Source organism: Aspergillus pseudonomiae (genome assembly GCF_009193645.1).
Source record: "Aspergillus pseudonomiae strain CBS 119388 unplaced genomic scaffold BDV37scaffold_4, whole genome shotgun sequence".
Taxonomy (NCBI): Eukaryota; Fungi; Ascomycota; class Eurotiomycetes; order Eurotiales; family Aspergillaceae; genus Aspergillus; species Aspergillus pseudonomiae.
In genome coordinates, this window is record NW_022475996.1 from 499,492 (window position 1) to 518,409 (window position 18,918).

The 18,918-nt window shown below is 51.4% G+C and overlaps 9 protein-coding genes across 9 annotated transcripts; 3 read left to right on the top strand and 6 right to left on the bottom strand.

Annotated features, from left to right (window-relative positions):
• Positions 1-5: 5 nt before the first annotated feature.
• BDV37DRAFT_237860 (pyridoxamine 5'-phosphate oxidase family protein) lies at positions 6-1,615 on the bottom strand. The gene is made up of 3 exons (XM_032080772.1): positions 1,405-1,615; positions 1,032-1,342; positions 6-954 (listed from the first exon to the last, which is right to left on the bottom strand). The coding sequence occupies exons 2-3, from the start codon at positions 1,091-1,093 to the stop codon at positions 207-209; spliced, it is 810 nt and encodes a 269-aa protein (XP_031946337.1). The 5' UTR covers positions 1,094-1,342; positions 1,405-1,615; the 3' UTR covers positions 6-206.
• Positions 1,616-1,729: 114 nt separating this feature from the next.
• On the bottom strand, positions 1,730-2,929 carry BDV37DRAFT_278527 (isopenicillin N synthase family dioxygenase; the record flags this gene model as incomplete). The annotated part of the gene is made up of 3 exons (XM_032086072.1): positions 1,730-1,765; positions 1,836-2,618; positions 2,678-2,929. The coding sequence occupies 3 exons, from the start codon at positions 2,927-2,929 to the stop codon at positions 1,730-1,732; spliced, it is 1,071 nt and encodes a 356-aa protein (XP_031946338.1).
• A 923-nt stretch (positions 2,930-3,852) lies between these two features.
• On the bottom strand, positions 3,853-5,181 carry BDV37DRAFT_278528 (uncharacterized protein; the record flags this gene model as incomplete). Its single annotated transcript, XM_032086073.1, has 5 exons — positions 3,853-4,350; positions 4,470-4,769; positions 4,842-4,903; positions 4,980-5,000; positions 5,073-5,181. The coding sequence occupies 5 exons, from the start codon at positions 5,179-5,181 to the stop codon at positions 3,853-3,855; spliced, it is 990 nt and encodes a 329-aa protein (XP_031946339.1).
• Positions 5,182-6,500: 1,319 nt separating this feature from the next.
• BDV37DRAFT_278529 (histidine-specific methyltransferase) lies at positions 6,501-7,618 on the top strand (the record flags this gene model as incomplete). The annotated part of the gene is made up of 3 exons (XM_032086074.1): positions 6,501-6,802; positions 6,861-7,531; positions 7,593-7,618. The coding sequence occupies 3 exons, from the start codon at positions 6,501-6,503 to the stop codon at positions 7,616-7,618; spliced, it is 999 nt and encodes a 332-aa protein (XP_031946340.1).
• Positions 7,619-8,124: 506 nt separating this feature from the next.
• Positions 8,125-9,058, bottom strand: BDV37DRAFT_278530 (putative oxidoreductase, 2OG-Fe(II) oxygenase family; the record flags this gene model as incomplete). The annotated part of the gene is made up of 3 exons (XM_032086075.1): positions 8,125-8,634; positions 8,697-8,730; positions 8,787-9,058. 3 exons carry the CDS (start codon positions 9,056-9,058, stop codon positions 8,125-8,127), a joined length of 816 nt encoding a protein of 271 aa, XP_031946341.1.
• Positions 9,059-9,748: 690 nt separating this feature from the next.
• On the top strand, positions 9,749-11,896 carry BDV37DRAFT_278531 (uncharacterized protein; the record flags this gene model as incomplete). Its single annotated transcript, XM_032086076.1, has 1 exon — positions 9,749-11,896. The coding sequence occupies one exon, from the start codon at positions 9,749-9,751 to the stop codon at positions 11,894-11,896; it is 2,148 nt and encodes a 715-aa protein (XP_031946342.1).
• A 651-nt stretch (positions 11,897-12,547) lies between these two features.
• BDV37DRAFT_278532 (uncharacterized protein) lies at positions 12,548-13,723 on the bottom strand (the record flags this gene model as incomplete). The annotated part of the gene is made up of 3 exons (XM_032086077.1): positions 12,548-13,240; positions 13,305-13,371; positions 13,434-13,723. The coding sequence occupies 3 exons, from the start codon at positions 13,721-13,723 to the stop codon at positions 12,548-12,550; spliced, it is 1,050 nt and encodes a 349-aa protein (XP_031946343.1).
• A 746-nt stretch (positions 13,724-14,469) lies between these two features.
• BDV37DRAFT_237867 (cytochrome P450) lies at positions 14,470-16,929 on the top strand. The gene is made up of 6 exons (XM_032080773.1): positions 14,470-15,262; positions 15,330-15,446; positions 15,506-15,608; positions 15,686-15,754; positions 15,810-16,412; positions 16,471-16,929. The coding sequence occupies exons 1-6, from the start codon at positions 15,014-15,016 to the stop codon at positions 16,890-16,892; spliced, it is 1,563 nt and encodes a 520-aa protein (XP_031946344.1). The 5' UTR covers positions 14,470-15,013; the 3' UTR covers positions 16,893-16,929.
• A 268-nt stretch (positions 16,930-17,197) lies between these two features.
• Positions 17,198-18,833, bottom strand: BDV37DRAFT_294565 (amino acid/polyamine transporter I; the record flags this gene model as incomplete). Its single annotated transcript, XM_032089658.1, has 4 exons — positions 17,198-17,568; positions 17,619-18,386; positions 18,454-18,710; positions 18,781-18,833. 4 exons carry the CDS (start codon positions 18,831-18,833, stop codon positions 17,198-17,200), a joined length of 1,449 nt encoding a protein of 482 aa, XP_031946345.1.
• Positions 18,834-18,918: the final 85 nt, after the last annotated feature.

The following is an 18,918-nucleotide window of genomic DNA, read 5'->3' on the forward strand; positions in this document are numbered from 1 at the left end:
TCAGACGTAGGGCCGTACTGCTGTTGAAGATGTGACTAGAATTTTCTTCAGTTAAGCGTTTCGACATAGCCGGACTTAGCTCCAAGAATTATTGATAATATAGGATATTATTGCATTCTGATGTCCCATACTGATTAAAACGCATCAAAGACGCCAAAGCAGACACGCCAAGTGTTTGGTCTACATTTAATTCCGAGTCATTGCCTCTAGTGTATCTCTTCCTTGGGCAAAGGAACCGTCACTGCATGCTTAGCATACCGTTCGCTCTCTTCATTCCGAAGACGAATGTACGAGGTGACATGCTCGGGCACCGGAGCAACTTGATTGCCTGCGCTCGGAACTGGCTCACCCATGGTCTGCCAGATGGGAATGACGCCCGTCCACACACGAGCGGTCACCTCTTCGTTCTCATAGTCCTTCTTCAGGTCCGTAACTCCGCCATCACGAATCTTCCCGCTAGCACTGACTACCTTCACGCGCAGAATGGTCGTGGACTGCATCTCCGCGTTGTCGGGGGGCACCCGAGAGTGACGCCACCGGTCTGTAACCACGGAATTGGTAATGAGTTCCATTGCGTAGAGCCGTTCCTCGTCGTCGTCTACGGGCCGGGCGTATCCTTGAATGACGGCAGAGCGATAGTTGTAGTTGTGCGAGTTTGGCGTCAGCGTGAGGACGATTCCGTCGACCATCGTCGCGCATATGGACACGGGGAGCCCGCCGTCTGGGGATGACGCGGCGGCGGAGCGGGCTTCGTTCATCAGACGCGAACTCACATATCCATGCATGTAGATATCGAGAGGCTCGTCGAGGCCGGAGGAGGGGTGGTGGAAGTCTCCCATATGGCCGATCATGGGCAGAGTGACGGGAAAGGGCTCCGAAGGGTCGGTCAAGGAGACGTGCAGCACGGGGGCCACATTGACGATGGAATGGATGGCTTCGAGATCATAGGTGGCTATTTCAAGCGTAGCGTCAGTTAACTCGAATGCATCAAAAAAGGGGAAGCCTGAACCGTCGTCGTTCAGTGTGTACCTCTATGTTTGTAGCGATTGACGGTGTTCGCGGATCGTTTGGGATATGTCAGCGTGCGGCCCATTTTGCCGGTCGGTTGGCCACAGTCGAGACACAAAGAGAGTACGTTAATGAACACGAGCAGGTCAACCCAGCAGCTGGTATTTATCTAGACAAAGAAACCGACGCCCCCTGCTCGCTGGCGGGGTTTTGCTAATATTGCGGTGCCGTGGATTGGCTGTGGGCATGCGCGAGTCGCGGTTCTTGGTCGCATTGGGACTTGATGCTCTCGTTTACTTTCCCGACCAGGAAGCCCAAACCCCCCGTGCAGACGGTATGATTAGCTTGCTCGGGTGCAAAAGACCTGTAGGATTCTTATCTTTCCATGGGTTTTAGCTTCCCGGGGCCACACTGGTCCTAACCGCCGAGTCATCATCGCGTTTCGTGGTACTACTCCCGCACTCGTATTACGGCTACTGAATAAGCTACACCGAACGATCGCCAACTTGGTTAATGCTAGCTCGGTTCATTCACCAGGCAGTGTAGGTTCTAGTATGCTACCGTGTGCTACATTGTCAAAAGATGTCAAATCACGCTGGGCCATCGTGACTCCTCATCCCTGCACCTAGCCATCTTGTCGTACGCAAGGCCTACGATCCCCTGGATATCCGCGCTACGGGAGGTAGATTTCCCTTGCTCCCGACACGCTGGCCAGATAACCCTATATTTTGCAAGTGGGCGTAGAATATTGTGGGTACTAAACAGCGGGACACACGCACAGACAGACGTCAGCCTTGGAGTTCTCATGACATACAAGTGACACTTACCCATCTGGTGGCAATATCGGGGTGGCTAGCAAGGTACTGAGCTAGGTACTGGGTCCCGACGCTCTCGCCGTCCCTGGTGCCAGCGAGAAACGTCCGGAACTCATCGCGTGCATCGGGGAAACGCTGCAAGATATCGTCGCGCAGTGTGTTCAGCGCTTCCTGGGTCTCCTTTGCCGCCACAGCGGTATCCATGCCAATACCCGTGCCCACCGCAATGCTATAACGGGGGCCCAGGCCAGGAGGGGGAGTCACAACCCGGTGCCAGGGAGCCTTACAGATCCCATGGGTCATCGCTTCCAGGGCTTGACCGGCAACGAAGACAAATGTATTGTCAAGGGGGGGAGCGTCAATCCATACCCCCTCGCGTGTTTGCACCTGCAAGCAACGATGGGGGGAGGCTTGGAAAATCAGTGTGGAGAATCCCTTGTCTCGGTGAGCGCCCAACCCCACTTGCTCTTTGTCGGTTGCTTGCGAGGTTGGGATTTCCGGATATTTCATGAGACGAAGACGGTGCTGCTGGTTCTGGAAGAACCGGCTCACCAGTTCTGGGTCGATTCCCATGGCTTCGCTCACCAGGTTGCGCATTGTGTTGGAGACATCGGATACTTGCTCGATCCATTGTTCGTATACGGTGCGGAAACGTGGAAGCCTGTCCGGTGAAGGCCACTGGTTGGGTGCGAGAAGGTTCAGATAGGCTGGCCCGCCCGTCGGGGCAGGGTGTGGTGTTGAGATGGTAAGATGTTCTCGCCAGTCGGTACGGTTGGCAGTTACCTCTGACCCGAGCTGAAAGGGGAATGCACCGACTGAGCAATGAATACTTGCAAATGAACAGAATCACTTACCTTGGTATAGCCGAGGAAGCTGGGGACATTCGCAATGTCGATTTCGGCCTTGTCCACATCGGGAAGACTGAAGAATGCGTCACATTCTTGTCGAGCTTCTTCAAACAATGAGGCTTGCACGGGGTGATTTTTTAAGTAGAAGAGCCCTACATCACGTAAGGCTGCCAGCATGGAGTCCAAGAAGGCCTGTCTACCCTTTGGTGTATGGACCAGGGAGAAGTCCAGAACCGGGACAACAGATGCAGAAGACATTTTGGGTTGTGAAAGAAGGAGGCTGTTCCACACGTACACGAAGGGTGACTCTGGTGGTCACTGTGGTATGGTGGCTATGACCCTGTTTAAAGCTGACTAGGCATACGAGGTGGGAAGGGAAATGTCTCCTCCTGGTGATGCCAGACGAGGGCAATGGCAGCACCCCCTCCGCCAGAACAGATTCCAATATTACCGCGGATGAGACATTGATGTCTAAGATGAGGGGTTCCTTTCTGCAATGCTAATCGCAACTACTTAGGGCGACATCATGTGGACAGTTCAGCATGTTCCAAGTTGATGCCTATCATCTGTACAGGGATCTTACGTCGCTCTGGTGAATAATATATTCAGTCGTCCCGCCAGCCACCCACTGCGCCCATCCTGCACGGCCTAAATTAGTCTGCGCAATATCGACCACTGCCAGAATTGTCTCATCCTAAGGTTCCGACATTCCGCGATACGCATTTCACAACAAAATGCTTCGAGGACGGGCATCCCACGCAGCCGTCGAGAGACAGACTACCCCGAAATGACCGTGCGCCGAGTAGTTACCATGCGGAGGCCATCATTTTGACCCATTACGCAATCGTGAAGTCTGGAAAGAGAGGGGGAGAAATGTAACACTTGGTAACATACATCGGCAATCAGTCATGGCATATTCATAGTTTCCCCGGTGCGCTGAGCTGTCGAGACGTAGGCCTTCCCAACATTGTCCAACCTGCAAAGTACACTGTTCCACAACATAGAGCTACTTTTTTGTAGATTTACTAGAGAATCAAGAGTTCCAACTTGTTTCTTGCTTCATGTCGTCAGTCTTTAATTGGTACCTGCGACAATTTTCTGATATCCACGCCGTATGAAAAGTATCCAGCCGGTAACTACCAGACTCCAAGCGCGTAAAATACTCAGAACTACCTCGTCCATCATTCCGGATACGCCAATACTGCCACTTTCTGCCAGTCCTCGTTTGAGTCAAAGTTGTTGCGAACAGGGTCTAACAGAAGATTCAAGCCTGCTGCCACCGATGCCTTCAACTCGGCCGGTGTCACAGAGTGGGCCAAGAAGTCGTGTTCCAGGTCCTCGTAATTAAAGTAGGTTCTATCTTCGCCGGTGGCGCTGGGCACAGTAAAGGGGTGTGACCCACCTTCCAGGGCCATACGAAGTCTGCAAAGGGGCAATAGAATGTGTCTTGCCATCGCTAACAAAGCATTCCCTTCCACAACTCCCGGTATACATGTTGCCTCACCTATCTTGCTACAAACGACATCTGGTGGATCGAGAAGTTCAATTTTAGTGCCGGCCGCATGGGACGAGGACATCTTTGCCGTGGTTAACCCGGGGATCATCTCAGTCGTGAGGTGGGCTCGACTTGTGTATCCGAGGTGTGGGAGAATCCTTTCAGCTAGGGCGAAGACACCGGACTATCATGTTGATGGTTAGCTCATGAGCACGGGGAAGTCTAGGGGTTTCTTGTGGTATCTCATGCCTGGTCTTGCCCTCCCAGTTGGAAGTCCGCGTGTAAATACTCCTCACAGAGAACCTGGCGTGCAGGACACAGAAGCGAGCTTGTCATGGTGGTTGTCGCCATCTCATTGGAGACGGCACGCACATCGTCGATGGACAACAAGGTGTATAGCCGGTTCAGATCATGGCTAGACTGCTTCACCGCGGCGAATAGGACGGACTCCCGGACAAAGTGGTCTTCCATCTGCGGGATCCCCAGCGCTTCTACGGTGGCACGGACAAGGAATTCGTAGTATTGGGTACGATAATCCACCAGCTCCCGGGGATGTTTATAGTTAATGAGGTATGCATATTCGTCGGCGAAATAAATACTAAACTGGCGGGTAACATTAGTCGAAGGTTAGATACCAGAACCTGAACAGTCGTGTATCTGCAGCGCAACACTCACATCGATCCCCGCGGCGACCATCTCAGCGATCTTGATGAGTGGTACAAGGTATCCGATATGAGCTGAGGGTCACAAAAGCGCATGAGCATGTGTCACTCTGTAGTGGCGGGACGGGCCACAGCGGGCCGTTATACTAACGTTTTCCCGTCGGAGCGGTACCTAGAAACAATAGCATCGTCAGCCATCGAGGTATATCCTCGCCTGTCGCATACCTGTTTTCAATTAACCTACCCCAGAATCCGTGAATTCTCTTTCCCTCAGCTAAGAGCTCGTCAATCACGGCCCCGTTGCTTAGGCGGAGTCGGCTGGAGGGGAACCGCAGGCGCTTGTCGCCCGTCATGATGGCTGGAGGATGGGATCCAGCGATGCTGGGTGCTAGACGAGGTCAACTATTGATATTGGGGTTATAGAAGCTCTCCATCGGCGATTGGGGGACGTAATGGCAGCACCGGAACATTATAGCAACACTCTCCATGCCGGCAGGGCACCCGCTCGAGCTCAATTACTCTCGAATGATGGACTATCGACTGCCGAAGTTGACAGCCGTTGACATCCTGCTCGCCGACGTGGGAGATTCAGCTCGGACGGAAGAAGCCGACAGAATGACGAATGCACAGTATCCCATTCCTTGACTCAAAAAGAAAAATGAAACAAGAAAAATCAAAAAGCAAAAATACGAGCTTGTGCGTTGGAGGTTCCAGCCTGTTTCTACCTGCCAGCCTGCATATGCACTCCTTGCTTATGACATACCAACCGGATTTGACGGAAATTGGTGGAAACCCCCCTTGGATAGAAGATTGAATGAGGATGCACCCTTAGCTGCCCAAAGCGTAGGCTTGCGTAAATGGCACTGTCATGAAAATATATATGTTTGGTGTACATCAATACTGGATAAGGGTTCGATACGCGTTAGTAGTAAAACTTTATGGTTCAGGCGTGGAGAGTAAATATCATGGATGATTATGCTCAATTGGCATTTTGGATCTAGACTGCTGTCAGAAACTGGGAGAGGCATCCCGGTGGGTGGCTGAACGTAAGTCCAGCCAGTATATTGAGGTTGCTCTGAGGGTGCAGTAGTGGCTTGGCGCTGGCAAGATGCGGATGCATATTTCCCTGATCCGGCCGTGTTGCGAGTACAGCCGCCCGTGGCAATTATCTGCAGGCTATAGACGCAAGTTCACACACCTCTGTTGCTGTTCCAAGGCTCGCTTTGAAATTTCGACTTGTTAGTTTTGATTCTCTTGAAACCTGCATTAACTTTCTGGCCTTCCCCACCTCTATAAACCTCCACAAACGACGATCTTCATAGTACTCACGCATGGCTGTGATGCAACATCGGAAAATCCCTCGCAACACCAACAAGGGAGAACGTAATCGAGAAGAGGGGAAACTGATGATATTCGGCCAAGGGCCTCACCAATCAATATCTGATTCATACTGCATAGACACGGCAAGCCCGAAGTAGTCGGCACCGACCAAGCTCAATCTCCTAGACCATCCCCACCTTTTGACGCTCCTGCTTTGTCCCAGTAGCTCTGACACATATATGGCAACTCTATAGGCGTAAGAACGTATCAGTAGGTTACCTTTGATGCCATACCACATGGTTCACATCAGGAACACTGCTATCTCGTTCCATTCTAAGCAACGTAGACAATAATGCCGTCCACAGCCGTCACGGAAGCGGTTCCCCCGAGGACTGTCATCGACATCGGGTCCTGGGACGTGTCAGTGTCCTTGCGCAAGATGCTAGAGGACAGGTTTCTTGCAAAGCCCGACGGCCAGCGCCATCTGCCGACTGCACTACTCTGTGATGAAGTGGGCTTAGAGATGTGGCACAAGTGCGCTGCTTTGCCCGAGTTCTACAACAAACGAGATGAGATCAACCTGCTACGCCACTGGGCAGATGAAATCACCGCGCATATTCCAAGTGGCGCAGTTCTGATTGATTTGGGTGCTGGGTACGTACCGCATAGTCACAATTATACGATCTAAGCTAACAAGATACACGCAATGAAGCGATGTGAATAAGATCAAACCAATCCTTGACCAGCTTGAATCAACCCAGAAGGATGTGACATACTATGCGCTCGATGTGTCCAAAGAGTCCTTGATAAAATGCATGGATATTCTGCCTGCTTCTTACCAACACGTCAAGTGTTATGGTCTATGGGGCACATTCGACGATGCGCGAGTATGGTCCGACAGGATCACTGCACCGCGCTGGTTCTTCTCACTGGGATCCATCTTCGGAAACGATAGGTTTGACATCGCTGTAGCTGACCTACAAAAATGGTCTGCCATCATGCGGCCTGGGGATCGCATTTTCCTTGGTCTGGATGGGTGCAAGGATGTCGAGAAAGTATGGCTTTCGTACAATGACCCGCAGGGCCACTGGCATGATTTCGTCAGAAATGGCCTGCATCATTCCAACCGTGTTCTTGGCCATGAGTGGTATCGTCCAGAGGATTGGGAGATCACGGGCGTGTGTGGGGAGACTCCCACGTTCCGCTATGTGATCAAAGCAAAGCGAGACGTCAGCTGTAAACCGTTGGATCTGGAGATCAAAAAGGGTGAAACCATTCTGACCACAGAATGGTACAAGTATGGCCCTGAGGAGATGCAGCAACAATTCAATCATTCTGGGTTGCAGGAAACTGCTCGCTGGGAGTCCCCTTCTGGACCTACTTGTGAGTTCAGAGCTTCACACTTTGTTCAGAGAGACTTCCGTTATGCTGACATGATTGACAGGGGACTATCTACTGGCTGCTCGGTAATCGTAACTCCGAGTTGTGGTGTGAGAGCGGAGTACTGGTAGCATAGCAGAATCGAATACACCTCAGTGAATGTCCCTGTTAAGGGAGTTATTATGCGAATACTAGGCCAAATTAAGATATTCGTGATGCACCAGGTACATATAGTCGAAAGTAGGAGAATAACATACGGGATGTAGGAGGGAAAGTGAATACTCGTCTTAGTCCTGGTGTGTTGAGGTATCTGCCACACCTTACTCAGAGGATGCATTGTTACAACTAACTCCGTGGAATCATCGATACAGCATTGTCAACCGACGTTGCTTGGATGTTGAGAGAGGTTAAGGCTAAACTACATTACAAGTACGAGCAAAACTCTTTACGTAGCAAGGACATGCCCGCTCAAGCTTTGGCAACCTGAAGCTGAATACAGAGTATGTAGAGTGTAGTTATTCATTTCTTCGCATTTTATTGCGAGCGTGAGGCCTTTGCTTTGAGGAAAGCCCCAAACCTAGTTTTCTGTATAGATCTCAGGCCACCTTGTCCGGTCGGAGAAAATAGCTAAGCAAATACCTCTCTTCCACCCCATCTTCCGGCTGAGTTACACGGTGAAGACAAGAGTGCAACTGGCCGTTGGACTGTTCCTGAAGGGAATTGGCAACGTTCACCACCATCTGCCCTGGCCTATTCTCAATCCACTGGTACTCGTTCGTCAGCGGGTTCTTCAACTGCATGCATAGATGCCTGATGAACATCAATGTCAGCGTTCCACCGTCGGTATGAGTGTTGTCTGTAACGTCCGCTAGCCGAGCTTGGGTCGGTGCGCAGTACACCTTGAAACCAGAGTCACTGGGCATTTCAGGTCGATGGTTATTCTCGAATCGATCGGGCCCCTGTCGCATGAGCCCATCAGAGAGGGCAGAAAGAAGGTGCATTGCTAGCTGATGACAACCCTCGGAGAATGCCATCAGTGGCTCCTTGTGGTCCTGCAGAAAACCAGGATAACCAGATAGTCCATTGGAATGGTCATCCAAGGCGATCTGTTTGTTAGTTAGACCTCTACCCCAGTGGTAAACTATCCCTATGATGCAAATATGCTCACCTCAAAGGACTCATGGTCTGCGTATTTCTTGTACCTATGACGCGACGTTAGTCTTGTGTTTCCTAATCTCCCATATATGCTATCACATACCCACGGTCGTAGTTGGGATTGAAGTTTTTCATCTTCTCGGGTTCAGACTGACAGAAGTACTCCTTGACGAGAGTAAATATTTCCGGCACATCGTCCACCAGACCTCTAGTAGACTCCCCATCAAGATCGATACAGAAAAATCCTGGAAGTCGAGCGGCCTCGAGAAGGTCACTCAGCGCCGCCGGTTCCTTGGCGAGGATTTTTCCCATGCTGATACTTTTGATGGAAGCCATGTCATGGCGATTTTGTGTAATGATGGCGGTAGTACTCATTTTGGCAGTTATCTGTAGTGGGAAACGAAAAAAAGCTCACCCTGAGACAACGATAGAGAGGAATCTTGCGACTGGCTCAGCTTGTTTCTCTGAGGAACATCGCAACTACTTCCTTTAAGTCAGCTACGCCACATCGCTTCCATACGTAATTCTCCACCACGAGCAAATGCAGGTGCTGCATGCTGAGGGGTCCGTCCTGGCAAGGGTGTATGTTTTGGCTTGGCTGATTGCAGGGTACACACAAGACAACGCATCATGGTCCTCACAGCTGCCATGGATGACTCGGAACCCAAATTGTGCTGCAGAGGCGGAGCAACTCTGCCGTCTAACCCCCATCTTGATACATACCTCTAATGTAACCCCATTTAGTGTAAAGTCGGCGTAAAGTCTGCTCCCCTCTTCAATTTTATCCCGTTGAATTATTAATCGTTATGAGGTGGGCGTCGTGCTTACTTGCATCCCCCTGATAAGCTCCATTGGGAATTTGTTCCGATTACCTGGCCTTGCGTTGGGGGCTTGCAGATATTCAGCCTAAGTTACGAGTATAATACGATCGTGCCTCGAGTAAGATGTTTATTTGTTGCCGAGAGTAGCCCAAACTCACGGACCCTGTCTTCGCTTTCTCTGCGTGTTGACTCCTGTTTTCCTTTCTTTTGCTGTGCTGGCTTGAAAAGGTGACCTGGCTCCGAAATGGACATCAATCAGCCGGCCATACAGATAGTGGCGGCTTTCCTTATAATTCTGATCTTGCTCTTAACCAGTGTCGATAAGCGTAAATTAGCTCCCTACTTAGGTGTAGGACATCGTTATATCTCCCGCACACTCTCGAGACCATTGGCAACTAGTGACGATAACGCATCTCCGAGCATTGCATTCTACAAAACTCTATATCATCGGCTACAGAACCTCGAGCAGTACCCTGGAATTCAGGAACAAGGGAGGGAGTCTTTCGCCACATGGATCTCCGATGCCCTAAACCGAGCTTCTCATAATCCCGCAAGAGACATCTTGTCGGTCGAGCAGTACTCTAGGGAGGCTTTGCTGGCATTTGTCCAAAGCCAGCAAGAGCAGGTGACCGACCAGTTTGAAGCGTACCATACCCGGCGACGAAAAGGTGGCCGGAGGGAACACTTCCCTGACCGGGACGCAGCTATCAGATGGCTTAGACAAGCATCTCCATTGAAACTTGTTGATGGTGCTTGGCTAGGACATATCAATGGCGTGAGCACCCCGTTCAACCTAAGGCCCGTATCCAAGGGGCTCTGGCAGATCCTGTCCGAGGAGCTTGGGGATGGCGATCGCAAGAAGCATCATGTGTTCGTGTACCAGGAGCTCTTAAGAAGTGTTGGCCACGTTCCGCCTTGCCCGTCTAGTTCAAGCTTTATACAAACAGACCATGGCGCGGATGATGTTCGGTTCTGGCGAGCGGCCGTTGCACATCTCTTGATTTCACTCGCACCAGATTGCTTTCTGCCCGAGCTACTCGGATTCAATCTGTGTTTTGAGGGGCTTCAGCTTGATACGCTTGTGGTTGCAACGGAGCTCCGTGAAGTTGGGATAGATCCCTATTACTTTCTGTTACACATTTCCATTGATAACGTCGCTTCCGGTCATACCGCGATGGCAGCAGAATGTGTAATTCGGTATTTGGATCACGTAAGAGACTCTGAAGGTACGCAAGCGATGGATTGCGCCTGGAAACGCATCAAGGCGGGTTTCGTGTTCTGCGGCGATGCTAGTTCTAGCTCCACGAACGCCGTAGCCACAGGCCCCTCGATGCTTACCTCCAAGCCGGACTTGGAGGGGGACTTGCTCAATATCTTCGCTTCCAAAGTGAACGCGGCTCGAGGCATCCACTGCACAAGTAAAGCCAGAATTGGATCCCGTACCATGGTCGATTGGCTGGAGCCAACTGCATTCCGGTCACGGGAATGGCAACAAGATTTCCTGCGGAATCTGACCGAAGCCCGACCTTGGGTATACAAGGGTGACAGTCAGAAGAGTAAACTTGTTCAGGAGCTCCGCTGGGGAGGTCGCATGTTTGGTTGCTTTACGGATCGAGAGCTTGGCGTTCTAGAGCGGTGGATTGATACACTGTACCATACGACTATGGATCATACACGCATGTCTGAGGAGGAGAAGGAGTTGGACATGGCTATTGGCACTATCCATCAAGCGAATATCGGCCGCAACAACGCCAACGACATCCAAGCTCCTTCAGCTATTCTGCCTACAGAGCCAGGCAGGTTATCACGGTCTGTACCAATACGGTTCAGGTTGCCCAATCTACTGCCTCTCTGGTTTATGCATGGTTGTCTGCTGGAGGGATTCGTGTACGCGCCAGCCTTGACCACCAGTGAAATGGGGTGTGCCGTCATACGGATTCTACGTGCTCAGATGGGATTTGCCAACGAGGGGCCCGTGGCCGCGGGGATGGATGAGATGTCTCGTATGGACTCACCCGGGATCATCGAGATGGGCCTGGAACTTATGAAACGCATGGACCTCCCCTCGCCCGGTAATATAACGGATATCCTACAAGCGTACCCATCTGACTTTGCAGAACGAATGAACCGCTATGCCATGGCTCCCGTGGCCAACTTACCACTGTTACTTGGCATACTACTGGCATTCATTGAACTGCAAGAGAAGGTTGTAGTATCGGATCTTTTGTCTCGAGAAAGCTCCGATAAATTGGCCGACATAGTCTTACGTGAGCGAGACAGCCTACAAGTCTGCCACACAGAGCTTGAACGCGACCGTGGCCAGTACGCGAAGTTCTGCAGTGGATATCAAATGGGTAGAGCAAACGTGGATACTTGCCTGGAAGTCCCATAGATCCGAGTAGCCTTTCTGCCACCAGCCAGAACAACAAGAGCCAAAGCCACAAGCCAGCGTCTTTTCTATTTGGATAGCTGTCCAAATGCCTGTCTTCTAATTGATGACCACGTGCCTTACGGTCTACGTTAAATTTCGAATTCCCCCTTGCTGTCCGTTCTATTACGTTTCGTTCTGCCAGACCTTTGTTCAAATACATGTTCTGTTCCTTTAGTATGCGTTTAAAGGTAGAGAATATAAGACCCAGCGCTGCTGTGCCGTTAAGCCTGTTATCCTATCCAGACACATCAAGATGGTTCATGGAAAAAACAATCGTCCTAACATTGCCACTAGCTATTTTCCTTTCTACTGTATATAATGTCATAATGGAATTTATTACCATCAACTGCCTTTTGTACCTCAGGTACGACTACGCACTATTTCGTTTTGTTGATCTCTCATCTCCTGTATCCTATCTTAATGTAATTTCTCTTCCTGTGTACTCCATACTACCACCGCATATACATAGACTAGCTCTACTGCCCAGGTCGTTCATTGATCGAGGTTACTGATTGTACCAGAATATACGTAGACAGAAGAGCAGCTTTGAATATATCGGTGGCGATCCAATTCTCCACTACTGTCGATGGTCTATCACAAAGCCATCGACCCTTATACCGCCGTCACCATCTTGCTATCCTCCCAGAACTCCTTGTGGCCTTTCCGGCCGGTCAACACAGTGCTGGACGGCGCGGCATTGCCGGCCTCTAGGAACAGTTTGCCTTTCATATTACCCCAGTCGACACTCTTCCATTCTCTACCTTCCCTGTCAACAAACACTGTGTCCGTATCAGGCCTCATCAAGTACACGACGGACAACTTGATCCGGTCTTTCTGGCGGGGGTCCGGGACTACTCTATGCAAAGAAGACTTCAGAGTGTTCCCAGAGAGGAACTCAACTGAGTCTCCAATATTGCAAACAGCATGTCCGGGTTTCGGCTCGATGAATGTCCACGCGTTCTTTCCAGGATGGAACACCTGGAGGCCGCCCACTTCCGCAAACACCATTGAGAGACTTCCCATGTCTGTATGCGGGACGTGGCCAACTTTCTCACTCTCCGGTGTGTAGGGGAGATACTTCAAGATTTCTAAAGAGGTGGGCGACGCGAAGTCTTTTTTATGATACCGGGCAAGGCTATGGGAAGGATCTAGATTCATCGACCGCGAGAGACTATCTAGCACCGTCCGCCCGATGTCGCCCAAATAGGTGTTTGTAGTTTCCAGGAGAGATCGGGCATTTTGGAAAGATGCCGGACCCGGAAGGGAAACATCTCTCCTGTACTGGCTCAGCGCATGTTCAAATAGCTGCAGTATTAGTTAACACCTAGAATGCCAGAATCTTTGCGTTGTGGTAGGACACGGGGCTTACCAGGATGCCTTCCCATCCGTCTTTCTTCCCTTCCACTACACCTGTTCTTCTTCCCGCTGGTTTGTACCTTGACACCATGATGTTAGCCATGATTCCCGTATCCATCAATGCCTCGAGTATTTTTCTTACATGAAACTGTACTCTTGTTCGTCATCGTAGGAGTTGCAGTCCGATGCCCACTGATCCTTTTCCGACTGCGGCAGATCAAAGAACCGCAGAGATGTCTCAGCGACCTCGCGGATTTGATCTATCAATTGACCCGATGGATGGTCCCTGCAGTCCAGATAAAAAAAACCCAGGGAAGTGCATGCCTGGAAGAGGTCTTGTGCAGCTTTCCTATCATCGTTCAGCAGGTCCTTGACGGAGATGACTGGGAGGCCGGCGTCTTCGGCGACGTCATGCTGGATGGAGCTTGCCATTGTTACAGAGGTCAGTATAGGCATGCGCCTTGAACGTTTGTTTCAATTTGGCACTTGCTATGTTCAGCCCGTCGTTACGAGGGGTAATGCTTCTCTCCCTAGCCGGACTGCGGAATGAACGCCTTATCATGCATTCTCGACCTCCGACATGAACGCTAATTCTCCGCAATCATATCCTATCTTCGACCCCCGTCGACTCCCATTTGGCCACGGTTGATTTCCGTCGGTCGAGCATGCAGCACAAGAATGTATGTACATGGTGGCACACCCCCCTTAGCAATGCCTACATTACTCACATGCGCAAGACAACGGACGCGGTGGTCTCTGCACCAAGAGGGTCCTATCGACTGCCGATCCTGGTGCAGGCCGTGGAAATAACTGTCAGCTCAGTCAATTACACCAGCTCCACTCCGTCCGGGTACTTTCGGCGGGTTGCTTTGCATTGCAGGGTGGATACCTTGCTTCAGCTCAGCCAGCTCCACTGGCATGTACGTTATTAGCTTGCGGGAGCTAGCCGCCGGGCCGTCATCGTCTTACCGTAAATGAGCATCCGAGCGAAATGGGGATCCGAGCCCATTGATGGAAACATATGCCGAGACTGCCCGCTGGACAGGGACTGGACGGATAAATGCTGCGTCATAGACTGCAGATGGGGGGTTTTCATCCCAGGATCCGAGTCACAATCGCCGTCGAATAACACCTTTAGAATTACAATCTCACCCTCCTCAAACCAGAGGTCCGAGCGCGGTTAGACAGCCACTGCGATCACATCTGCACTTCTTGCATTGGATTATGCAGAAGGTCATGGATACGGTCACGGCCGAGCCTAGGTCTCCATGGTATCCACCCACCCCTGTGAGTTAGGTGTACTAGTAACGGTTGGAAATATTACACCATTGGCGTATTATGATATCTGTCCACTTGGTGACGATGGTCTGCGGTGAACGGACGCATTCCCTTACTGGTGGTAAGGGCCATGCATAATATGCAACGATGCACATGGGGTCTCAATTAGATGCAAGGTGATGGTCATGTGGAAAGCCCATCTCAGCTCAACCACCACCTGCGAAAGGGCAGCCCGCGGCCAGCAGGCTGCACATTGATCCTCATCTCTTCTCCTCTCCTCAACTATGCACACTGCAGGAGAGACACACCGAGGAATGCCGATCCAGTGGCTCAGAGACATCAATGCGTTAGATTGTGAGCACCCCATCAGACTGAAAGGGAGAGTCCCATTGCCGTTCACCTTGCTCGTGTGCTAATCACAGATCTTGAGTACAGCCTTCCGCGATGTCTCTCTGCCTAAGCGGTTTCCTCACGAGTCCTACGTTTCTGAGCACATCCCTCGCGCTTCAAGGCGGCATTGTAACCGTCCTACTCATCCTCACCTACCCACTCGTCCTCGACCTCTATTACACGTTCGGTCTATCCCAATTACCTCGTTACAACACGCGAAGATGGTACGAACTGGGATACGGGCCCGCGAAAGCACGATATCACACCACGGCACCGATTCTGATTAAAGAAGGTCTGGAGAAGGTGTGATTCCATAGTTCCGACTTGCTAGAAAAACAACAGCTGATTGGACTTGCTCTGCCCTGGGTAGCATCGAGGCCCGTTTTACATCTTCTCGGACAGCCAGTATCGACTCGTGCTGCCGACGCGGTATGCACACATGATTCGCAATGAGGATCGACTGAGTCTAGCGGCGTTTTTCAATGAGGTGAGGCCCATGGTTAGTGACTGTGGTACTCCGTGGTCTTTCTCACGTGGAAAAATTAGGAATTCCATGCGCATATTGCCGGATTCGAGCCGTTTAAGGAGCTGAACGCTGACAATGGCATTGTGAGGGATGTGATTAATTACAAGCTGTCGCGATCGTTGCGTATGTCCAGAAGTGTGGTGGCTGTTGTGTCGACTGACATGCACTGAACTGAATGTGTGCTAACCGTCATCTTGTAGCCCTGCTCGTGGACCCCATCTCCCAAGAAGCAACCATCGCTGTTCGGCAATATTGGGGTGATGATCCAGGTCTGTCTATCCTCTCTCCACTATCCAAGTTAACGCTGACGAGCGGACCACCAAGAGTGGCGCGAGCTCCCCCTGAAGCATTCGGTCGACGGCATCATCGCCCAAGTGATGTCTCGTGCCTTCCTGATGGACGACCTCTGTCAGGACCGCCGCTGGCTGGACATCGTTGTCGAGTATACCGAGCAGATCTTTCTGGTTGCCCGGGTCCTGCGTCGCTGGCCGAAAGCCCTACGCGCCCTCGCCGCATCATTCCTCCCCGAATCTCGCAAGCTCCGAATGCTTCTCCAAGAAGCCCGAGACCTGCTGGACCCCGTTATAGCCAAGAAGATTCCAAGTTGCGATGTGACCTCTGTGCCGGAAAAGCCGTCACCAGGCAATTTGGGAACCTTCAAGTGGTTCCACGAATGTGCCACGGGACGCCCGTACGATGCAGCAGCCATGCAGCTCTCCTTCGCATTCGTGGCCATCGACACCACCTCGGATACCATGGGCAACCTGCTGTCTGATATTGCGGAGCGCCCTGAGTTGCAAGAGGCGATGAGGGAGGAGATCCGCTCAGTCTTTGAAAACGAAGGCCTCAGTAAGCCTGCGCTGCAGAAGCTCATGCTGATGGACAGTGTGATGAAAGAGAGCCAGCGACTGCGGCCTGGCGGGCTAGGTAAGCGACCATCTACATTCCCCCAACTGTCTGCCAGCTTCAGCTAAATGGCTTTCAGTTGCTATGCAACGGATTGCAAAGGACAAGGTTGTTCTCCCAGACGGTACGAACATACCTCGAGGCACCTCGATCATGGTTGCCGCGCACCAAACCCTCGATGCTTCCATCGAGCCGCAGGACACGCGGTTTGATGGCTATCGCTTTGTGCAGCGCAACGAGAACGCCACCCGTAATCTATCCACCCAATTTGTTTCTACTAGTCCCAACTATCTCGGCTTTGGGCATGGGAAGCAGGCCTGCCCGGGGAGGTTCTTCGCCGCCATGGAAATCAAAATCACCCTTTGTCACATGCTGTTGAATTACGACATGAAGCTCGTTAAGGATCGGAACGAGCAGACGTTAGTCAAGGGCCATAACTATACAACCTGTCCTAGAGCTACTATTGTTATCCGGAGGCGTAAGGGGGCGTTTCAGCTATAGACGATGTATTGCTTCCTTATATATGCAATATAAGTACTCGTGTGGAAGGGTATCAAATGAGAGTAACGCTGGCTGCCGTATAGACGGCGATTAGTGAACATATTACACCGTTGCCGACTTTATAGAGTATATTTCAACCAAGGCTTGAGTTGATCTAGGTTAAGCCACGCAATATATGGGATGCAAGGAACATAATGAACTCAAGTCCGAAAGGGATACAAAACCGTGTCCAGTAGCAACCAGTTACACACCATCTCTCCAGACTATCCTCTTAAATTCTCCATTGCACCATTGCATCTCTAAACTCAACCCCCTGGCACAGACCCGTAGGCTTGCGTTCTGTCAAGCAGGGTCCGGGATGGCCGGTCTCGGGTAACAGTTTTGTCCCGAGCCCACCACCAGTAAGACGCTCCGCATCCAAACCCCGCAATAGCGACCATCGGCGCCAGCCAGTACGGCAAACTGGTATCGCCCTGTCCCTGGGGGCTCCAAAACGGGGACACAAGGAGATAGACCTGAACAGCGAGGAAGACATAGGCGATTGACGTCCACACACGAAACGGATACTCGGCAGCCGGTACTCTTTGGCGGATGATAAACACTCCAACTACCACCGCGAAATTGATCATCGCGGCCTGGTACTGCGATGCATCGATGAGGAAATCATAAGCATCACCTGTGGTCCGTCAGAGTTCTGGAACCTGTCGCATGGAGAAACCAACATACCGAAGGGAATCAGAGCCATGGCCGCCGCCGACGTCCCGAATAGGTACACAAATGTTGCCGGTGTTGGGTTGCCGGAGCGAGTGGTCGTGGAAAGCATGCTGGATGCCGGGATCACTTCGTCCATGGCAAGTTCACGGATTACTCTGCATACGGTAAATGCAACAGACATGATACTGCCCAGGGATGAAAGGGCGACCATGGCGCCGGTCACACGTGTCGTTGCACTCCCAAACACGCTGCCCAGTATGCGTGCCACAAGTTGTAGGCCGGTTTGTCTCATGTCGTCCGGTGTGGCAATGATCAGATAGGAGACATTGACCAGAAGATAGAGCACCCCGACAGATCCGACGCCGAATACACCAGCCATCTTGAGGGTGCGTTGGGGGTTGGAGACCTCCCCCAGGATAAGGCTGGAGTTATTCCATCCTTGAAACGAACCAAGCACTTTGAACAGACTTACTGTATAGTCATAGATATTGCTCGACGACCCAGCAAACGGCTGCCGGAAATTGGTCCCCCGGTCAGTAGGACCCTTGCTCGGAATCACACCGACAGTGATCGCGAAAGCGGTACATATAATCAATAGTAGAATGGCCATCTTCACCAAGGCCAGAAGATTCATGATGCGGAGGCCCCATTTCTGTGATACGGATAGGATCGCCGCGACTACAAAGAGAACGGCTATTGCCAGTGCTCGCTTCTGTAGGTCAGAGGCAGTGCAATCGACTGCTAGAAGGAAGTTATCAGCCACAACAATGCTCGCCAGGCCTACATGATCGCACTTGGGTAATTAGCCTATTCTTTCTCATGGTTTTCCTGTTTTACGTAGCCGTACCTCCGAATGCGAAAAGTATGTAGAAGGCAAATAAAGTGCCCGCAAGTCGATACGGTCGGGGGTACGCAGCCTCGAGGTATACTTTCTCTCCTCCACTACTTGGCATTAAGCACCCTAATTCAAGCCAGATGTAAAAGCCGCACAGTGAGAGTGTCAGTCCGAGTACCCATAAAGAGAGCGCAGCGCCTGCACTGCCAACGGAAACTATAATCGAGGACGGGACAGAGAATATCGCTGCTCCAATCATGCGGTTGGCCCTGTATCAACCCAGTCAACGGGTTTCATAATGGCAGAAGCATAAGTTCACAAAGGGAGAGTGCGTCATACGGTAGTAAGGCCGTTGAGACTAGCCCCAGGTGGCGTGGAGCATTTGTGCCCATGATACTGTTGTATCCAGGCCTTGACGAAGAGAAAGGACTTTCACGGATGCTGGAGTGGCTTGCACGTCGCGAGAGAGCCATCATG